Source organism: Octopus bimaculoides, chromosome 4 (assembly GCF_001194135.2).
Source record: "Octopus bimaculoides isolate UCB-OBI-ISO-001 chromosome 4, ASM119413v2, whole genome shotgun sequence".
Lineage (NCBI taxonomy): Eukaryota > Metazoa > Mollusca > Cephalopoda > Octopoda > Octopodidae > Octopus > Octopus bimaculoides.
Window position 1 is genome coordinate 52912381 of NC_068984.1, and position 9366 is coordinate 52921746.

The 9366-nt window shown below is 35.1% G+C and overlaps 1 protein-coding gene across 4 annotated transcripts in view; it reads left to right on the forward strand.

Moving 5' to 3' along the window:
- Positions 1–9366, forward strand: part of LOC106871826 (TATA element modulatory factor) — an 80450-nt gene that overhangs the window by 23997 nt on the left and 47087 nt on the right. For all 4 annotated transcript variants that reach the window (XM_052967067.1, XM_014918526.2, XM_014918525.2 and 1 more), the window contains one exon: positions 1764–1828. In XM_052967067.1, the coding sequence (XP_052823027.1) occupies positions 1764–1828 (65 nt within the window). The remainder of the gene's footprint in view (positions 1–1763; positions 1829–9366) is intronic.

Consider the following 9366-nt stretch of genomic DNA (forward strand, 5'->3'; position numbering starts at 1 on the left):
CTGGAATAGCAATGGCCTGCTAGTTGGAGATACCTGTCAAGCTCTTGTAAACATATAATAATTCTAGTGAAACACATTCACTGATTTCGAAAATAGAAATAATACATTTCTAAATCTCTCAGAGATTAGTTGTGATCTGAACATAACTGCTTCTGACACAGAGAATCGGGAGCCCTTTTGGGCATTCTGTTTTCCTTGCTGGAAGGGTTCCCAACCCATGGGCAAAGAGGGGTTAGATGATGAGGGTGGTGTTTTCAAAGGGCTGACATGTATAATCTGACCACCTCTGCTGACCAAACTCCCAACCCATGCGCTCCCATCGCAACACTGATTCTGCCCAAATTTGACATCAATGTTACTTAAGTGTTATATATATATATATATATATGTCTAGAAGAGTATACTGACAGGAGAGTCAGGCATGGTGGATAAAGGTTCTTTGTGCATAATCTTCACTCAAGCATCTGGATTTAGGAAGAAAGAGGGAGAAGTGATGGCAGGATATAGATGGTGGAGGTATGGAGAAGGGAGATGTTCAATATGCTCAAATTGAGTATTTTCCTCTCAGTTTAAGGTGGCATGGTGCAGTGAGTATTAGAGATGAATGTGGCAATGAATGGGTACAGAATAAGAACAGTAGTTAGGAGAATGAATGGTGGGAGGGTGTGAGAATATAGATTGGGTGATGCATGTACAAAACAATAGACAAGAGAAGAGGTGCATGCACTAGGGTTGTGCAGGTGGCTTGGTCAGTCAGCGCAGTCTTCTGTGATCTCCTTCACTTGGGACTTATTCCTAGTCGTGTGGTTCTCTTATGGTTGTCCTACAAGGACTGTAGTATCAGTGGTGCCACCTTTCCTTGGGTAAAGCTGAACTACATCTCATCTAGAGCTAATACTGTCTCTAATCAGTTTTGCAATAACCCTTGCTGTAACTTTCATAACCTGGTCTAACAGTTTAATTCTTCTGTAGTTTTCTCTCTCACTTGTGTATCTTGTAGCAGTTTACAATGAGACTGCAGCACTGGTCATTGTCTGCATTATTTGATTTACTATTTGAGCAATTATTTTGAATATTGAATATTTTGTAAATGAATTTATTCATATTTTTACAAAAACCACCACTAAAACCACCACCACCACGAGATCGTTGCCAGTGCCCCTGGACTGGCTCTTGTACGGGTGGCACATAAAATACACCATTTTGAGCGTGGCCGTTGCCAGTACCGCCTGACTGGCCTTCGTGCGGGTGACACGTAAAAGCACCCACTACACTCTCTGAGTGGTTGGCGTTAAGAAGGGCATCCAGCTGTAGAAACTCTGCCAAATCAGATTGGAGCCTGGTGTTGCCATCCGGTTTCACTAGTCCTCAGTCAAATCGTCCAACCCATGCTAGCATGGAAGGCAGACGTTAAACGATGATGATGATGATGATGATGATGATGTCTGTCAGTGTTTCATCAAAGAAAGTGTTTGCTAACTCCATCAGATAAATGTTTCAGAAGCTGTCAAGTGATATGTTTTTGACCAATTTCTTAAGAAGATATTTCTTGGTTGGTTTGACTTTCTGTGTATATAGTTAAGGATCTCATTTTGTTTGTGGAAATGACTGTACAAGAAATTAGTAAGATCATCCACCAGATTATAAAAGTTAAACTGTGAATGATAAAAAGGCATTTATAAATTTTTTTAAGAAAGATGTTATAAGGGTATATTAATTAGTATTGACAAATGTTTTATAAAACAAATGTTTACATTTTGTAGATAAAGATTCACCTGATGTTCCATTGGATGTTAAAGATGCTTGTCATCCGGATAAATTGCTTAAAGTAAGTAACTACTGTTCGTAGAATATGTTGTTTTTCACACCTATTCCTCAGTAATATTTCATGCATTTATACAGGATTTCTAATGTTTAGCTTTCACTTCATTTCAATTTATGTTTCTGAAATTTGAATTATGCTTGCAATTTCTTGTGATTAATTGTGCTAATACTTGGAATAAATTACTTCACGAAAGCATTTAACCAATCATTTACAAATGACTAGCTGGAGTATTAATATTTTAAATTGAACAAAGACCTAATCACTGCATTTGTCAGCGCACTATTACTAATTAAATTGGAAGAGAGTAATGAAACACCTGGTCTATGCTATTTACCCTGTATGTAGCTTCTTATTGTTTTAATGGCACTTTTTTTCTTGTTCTATTATATTGATGAAATGCACCATAATCCTCTGCAGGAAACAAAAATAAAGTGTTTTGAAATTTTAAAATACATTCTATATATTTAGATACATTTGTCAATAAAATTTAGCTATAGAAATATATTACCAAAAGGTAGATAGATCAATATACACTGTCATCATTGGAATGATACATCAGTTATTTACTTGGTGATTGTTGTTTAGACCTAGATCCACCTTGATTGAAGAGATCTAGAGTCAAATGCATAACAGATGTTACCATCCCATTTTTTTTTTGTGTTTGGCCTTATGTATTTAAGACTCCATTATCCAGTTTATCCTGTGTTATGTCTTCCTATTTTTTTTAAGATGGTAGGGTGCAATTTGTGGAAGATTTGGCTGTTAATCCTGGCACTTGAGCAACTGTTTAGAGGTTCCCTTGTTGGCTTGTTATTCAGTTTTTAATGGATATTACTGTATATGTTTCATATAGTTTGATTTGAGCATGAAATTATATTTTATATAGTATTAGATAGATTTTATTTATTTAACTATATAGTGTATATAGTGGAAAGCAATTCACATGCACACACACATATACATTCATCAAGCAAATAAATAAAGGTAGTCCTTTGAACTGAGCTGTCTTTGTAGAGCATTATATTCTCAAGTCTTTTCCAGTTGTTTACTAGTGCTATCTCCATTCCCTACTCAGTTCAAACTTCATACTCTGATTGCTTGCTCATATCACTTATCAATGCCTTTGCCTCTCAGCACACCAATTAAGTTCACTATCTTATAAAAATATTGCTTTATCTGGCTGCCCTTTTTTTATTTTTAAGATTATTCTTTTACTCTTTTATTGGCTTCAAGTATCTTATGTAATTATATTGTCCCCAGTACTTTATCTGGTAAACATTTACATTAACCCCTATTTATCAAACGACTAATTTTTGCCAGACGTAAATCTTTTCAGAGAATTACTGGCCTTTTATGGACTTAAATATAACAAAATATTTACACTGGTTTATACACACTCACGCATATGTACATGCACACACACACACACATGTAGAAAAAATATTACCTTAATTAAAATGAAGTGAGAATTGATGTTAGGAAGAGCATCTTATTGTAGAAAAATCTGCTTCAACAAGTTTTTTTCTAACTGATGTTAGCATGGAGAAGTGACCTTTAAAATAGTGATGGTAGTGATATACATGCATATTTAATGCATAGTGTGTGTGTGTATATGTATACACACACACACACATACAAGTAAGCACATAAATGCAAAACAAGGTGGAAAAAAATAGTACTTGAATACCAAAGGTAGAGTAATATGCTTTTATTAAAGATGAAAAAATGTTCACAAACAGTTTGTGAAGATTTTTTCAGCTTCAGTAAAAGTATATATTCCTTTATTTGTTTCAGTCATTTGACTGCGGCCATGCTGAAGCACCGCCTTTAGTCAAGCAAGCTGACCCCAGGACTTATTCTTTGTAAGCCTAGTACTTATTCTATCAGTCTCTTTTGCCGAACCGCTAAGTTACGGGGACGTAAACACACCAGCATCAGTTGTCAAGCGATGTTGGGGTGGCAAACACAGACACACACACACACACACACACACACACACACACATATATATATATATATATACATACATACAGCGGGCTTCTTTCAGTTTCCATCTACCAAATCCACTCACAGGGCTTTGGTCAGCCTGAAGCTATAGTAGAAGACACTTGCCCAAGGTGCCACCCAGTGGGACTGAACCTGGAACCATGTGGTTGGTAAGCAAGCTATTTACCACACACCTGCTCCTGCGCCTATGTATATGTTCTTTTTACTTTAGTAAAAGTATATATGTATATGTTCTTTTTATAACACAATAGAATGTTTGATTTGAAGGAAGTTTTCCCGGTTATTTCTTGTCTGAGTAGATCTTTAATGAAAGTGTTAAATTCCTCATTCTGTATATCAAGGAATACATTTTCTAAAATATGTTTTGGAAAAGGTAGATTCTGATTTTTGGGAATTCTGGCTGCTACTTTTAGCAGGTCAGTCAATTGCATTAGTTCTTGTTATTGTTAGCTTTGGATCAACTCTGATAGATCAGACTTATGGTAAAATGTGTTCTTTTAATATTGGTAAGCTGTGTTTTTGAATATCAATAAGTCCGTTGCTCAATGTGTCCTTCCTTTTTAAAGACTGTAAACTTATAATTTGAGAGGGATTTGGCTGCTATTTCTAGCGATTTGAATGGCTGTTCATAGGCTATGTCATTGATTACCACATAGAGCTACCTTAAGTTGTTGCTCTTTTGCCCCAGATTAAACCTTGTTGAGTAGACCTATGTTAAATGCATTCCAATGCGACTTGTCTTTTTGTATATTAGGGACTGCATTATGATAAGTATCTTTCCATTATTAAGATTATATGTGGTTTGAAAGAGATTTGGCTGCTATTTCAAGCAGTTTGAGTGACCACTCAGTCTTCCTTTTTGTCAGAAGGTAAGGTACATATTCTTTCACACATATTGATAGAGATTGTGTGCGTGTGTGTGTGCACGCATTTGGTGACATTTACATTCAATAACAGGCATATCTAGTGCATTCAAATGCACAGTTTAGTGAGAAAACTAATAAATATTTTAAGTATTGTTCCATGTTTGCTGCAGATATTGTGTGTGTGTATGTGTGTGAACCTGTTTAAATTGATATTCAATAAAGGCATGCCCAATTTATTCAAATACAGAGTTTAGTGGGAAAACTAACATTTAAAATATTGTTTCTTGTTTGCTGCAGTCATTGTATGTGTGTGAGAATGAGAGATGAAAAACTGACACTTTTGGGAATCCACAATCAGGAGAGAACACAATTTTGAATATTGAATACTTTGTAAATGAATTTATTCATATTTTTACAACATGCCTGTCTGTTTCAGCAAAGAAAGTGTTTGCTAACCCCATCAGATAAATGTTTCAGAAGCTGTCAAGAGATATGTTTTTTACCAATTTCTTAAGATATTTCTTGGTTGGTTTGACTTTCTGTGTATATAGTTAAGGGTCTCATTTTGTTTGTGGAAATGACTGTACAGAAAATTAGTTGGGTCAAGTGTGATGTCAAAGAATTATTTTCAAGTTATTCTAATAACAGGCAAGACTCTCATAACACTTTCTTGTTGCATAATTTAAAATCAAATTTTGTTTTTCTTGACCACCTTTTGCATTTCTGAAACCATGACCTTCACTGAGAAAAAATATCTCCACTGGTTCTTTAATCCTTTAGCGTTTAAATCAGCCATATCCAGCCAAAATATTCTACTTGTTATATGTTCAAACAGGCTAGATCTGGCTTCTCACACCAACTCTGCAATATTACTCTATAAAATTAACAGTTACCTCATCAAAATCTCATAGCTACAAGGCAATGCATGATCAATTCAAAACAATGTGAAGAAAAAAAGTATTACTTTTGCTAGAATAATGTAAATTGCTAAAGGGTTAATTTTTATGATATATTTATAACTATCCAAATCAACTTGTAAATAATTGACTTTCTTGATGTCTCTAATTTCTTGTACCGTCTTTTTCACAAACCAAATGAGATCCCTGGCTATATACTCAGAAATTCAAACCATCCAAGAAATATCTTTAAAATTTATCCTTTATAATATCAAGTCTGATAGTAAATGAACAAATTTTTCAAAACAATGTTTATTATTGTGGTGATACAATGAAGCACAGTGGCTTTCAGGAAAAAAAATCACTTTTATTTAATCCACAAATACTCCAACCTGCCATAAGAATAGACAAAGAAATACTACATGGCTCAATCCACCTCTGTTCAAAGGTCATTACTTCTATTGCCAAATTATTTTTCTCTTCAGTAAAAAAGCATTTTCTCCATCAACATAGTACCACTAAATATTTAACAAAAGTACAGTTAAAATCTCATACTCTGCTACCCCTAACCTAGAACAGTCTATCACTTCTTCAAACCATACTAGACACAACAAAGTTAACTAGGATCCCAATTTTCACACTAACTGCACCAACTTTCTTGTCTCTTAGATTCCAAATACCTATCTAGGTAGCAGCTTACCAATGCAATGTCTATACTGGTAATTCAACAAAAATTTTCATCTGTCAAACCACCAGCAACTTCAGAACTTCATAGAATATACACCTCTTCACAATCATGCACAAATCAAGATGAGACAATATCACTATCTGAATATATTGTGATTTAATGGTTGGAAACAGTTTAGATTGAAAATTTTTCAGTCTAAACTGCCCACAGTTTAGATTGCAAAATTATTTACTAAAGCTAATTCTTTCACTGGAGACCAAAATAATCTGTTTCTCTGCCTGGCAGAATCATACGAGACTCTGTGTTAAAAACCACCTACTGAATAGACTCACTGACACTCTGAAAAATTATTTTCATGTAACTTCAGAACTTTTAAGTACTTCAAGTCTACTACATTTTAACAAGGACAATTCCACCAAAAAAAAATCACTGCAGCCATTCCAGTTTTAAAGATCCTTAACTCATTACCTTTTCCCCATGTCTTCCACATTCAACTTTTCTACCACTCTTAGCATGATGCTAGTTCATTATGTGTCACCACCATTTTTTGTCTCATGTCTATTTTACACACACACACTATCTTTTCTTTGCTCTGTAGACAAGCCATCATGCTTTATACCTTTTCTACCATTTTTATATTTATGTTCTGCTAATGGACATATGCAAATACCCACTGATAACTTAATAACTATCCATTTGTCCTAGATTTTGTTTCTTATGTTTTATTCCACTCACATATACATGTGTCAAGCTAAGTGAAATCGTAGTTGTGGCCAGTGCTGCTAACACATGAAAGGCACTTGTGCCAGTGACACATAAAAGGCACCTGTGCTGGTGACCACCCATGCTAGTAACATGTAAAGACTCCCAATTATTCATTATTTCAACAATTTATTGATATTTCACAATTTAGTATTGGTTGTTTTTTTTTTACATTTTTAATTATTAGTTCCATTCTTAATTACTTGTTCTTTTATAACTACTAGTGGCATTTTCATCTTGTATGATCACATCATATTTCCCTTTTTTTCTTTGTTGTTGTTGTAGTAATAGTAGTAGTACTACTACTACTACTCATAAATTTTCTGACTCAAGCTCAGCCTTATTTTACTCATCATTATCATCATTCTAATGTCCACTTTTTCATACTTGGAATTCATGCAAGTGAAACTCAAACCATGAGCTTCTTAGCCATGCAGCCATACTCACACACACACATACACACACCTTTGTAATGAGGATCCTGAATGTAAAGGAATATTTTCTATAAATGTCTAGATCTAAATCTATATGTATATATGTGTGTGTGTGTGTGTGTCTTTCCCATGAGTTTTCTATTATCAAAAGACTACTTACTGTCACTTCGATATACCTTTTCAATGAGGTTTCTGACTGGTTAATAGACAACTTATGTAGCAATTTTTTAGTTGGTGCTTGACAGGAAATGAAGACAAGCAATCATTTAAAAAAAAATTCCTCTATATTTTTATATGTGCAGGTGTGGCTGTGTGGTAAGAAGTTTGCTTCCCAACCACATGGTTCCAAGTTCAGTCCCACTGCATGGCACCTTAAGCATGTGTCTTCTACTGTAGCTTTGGGCCGACCAAAGCTTTGTGGGTGGATTTGGTAGATGGAAACTGAAAATAGCTCTTTGTGTGTGTGTGTGCATGTGTGCATATGGCTTTCTATCTGTGTTTGTCCCCCACCTTCATTTGACAACCAGTGTTGGTGTGTTTACGTTCTCAGAATTTAGTCGTTCAGTAAAAGACACCAATAGAATAAGTACCAGGCTGAGGGAGTAAAAAATGTATTGGGGTCAATTCATTTGACTAAAAGTTCTTCAATGTGCTACCCCAGTATGGCTGCAATCCAATGACTGAAACAAGTAAAAAAAAAAAGATATAAAGACATTCCTCCGTCTTTTTTTTGTATGTGTATTGCTCTTATTCCATTATACTTAAACAATTTTCCCAACATGTCATATAAGATAGGTTTTTCAAGTTTTTGTAGGTCTTAGGATGACCTCCATCACCATCACATCTCAATCATGACCAGTCATAGCATGCATTTAAGGTATATTTGGGTCAAATTTCATTCTAGCTTTTATTTGTTACTCTTAACTCACACCCTTACACCTCTCGCCAGCCTTACAAATTCATGCTCCCTTTTTCTTGACTTTACCTCCCCTTCTGCATCTCCTCTCACCCTATACTCTTAGTATGTCTCTTATATCTCTCAACTTCAACATCAACTCCACTTATGTGCCTTCATCTACACTATCTCTTGCTCTGCTTATTCTTGTTTTTCCTCTTCTTACTCATCCTATTAAACTTCAGTCATTCTTCTCACTCTCACATTACCCCCCCCCTCTCTATTACTAGCTCACTTAATTATTTCCATTCCACACCAACCCTTTGCCTTTTTTTTTCACCTCCTCTTTTAAAACCATTATATATATCAACATTTTTTAATTACTTCTGAAGCATCCCCTTTCTTACTTTTGATGAAGTTTAGTGAACTTTTGCTTTGCTAAAACAATGTTGGCTATGTTATAAAAATATGAATAAACCCATATGTATAATATATATATATATATAATAATGATAATAATCATGATTTTACATTAAACTGAAGGATTACTCAAAATTTTTTTGATAGAGTATAAATTTTTTATTCTCTAACTAGAACAGTGACTTTGAAGTTTTGACCAGCTCAGTCATTATTAGACACTCCAACAGTGGCTTAGCTGATCAAAACTTTGAAGTCACTAAAGAATAAAATATATATATATATATTGTGGAGGCGCGTGGCTTAGTGGTTAGGGTGTCAGTATCATGATCGTAAGGTTGTGGTTTCGATTCCTGGACTGGGCGACGCGTTGTGTTCTTCAGCAAAACACTTCATTTCACGTTGCTCCAGTCCACTCATCTGGCAAAAATGAGTAACGCTGCGATGGACTGGCGTCCCGTCCAGCTGGGGAACACATACGCCATAGAAACCGGGAAACCGGGCCCATGAGCCTGGTTGGCTTTAAAAAAAGGTGCATTTATTAAAGGCAGTGCTCCAGCATGGCCACAGTCAAAT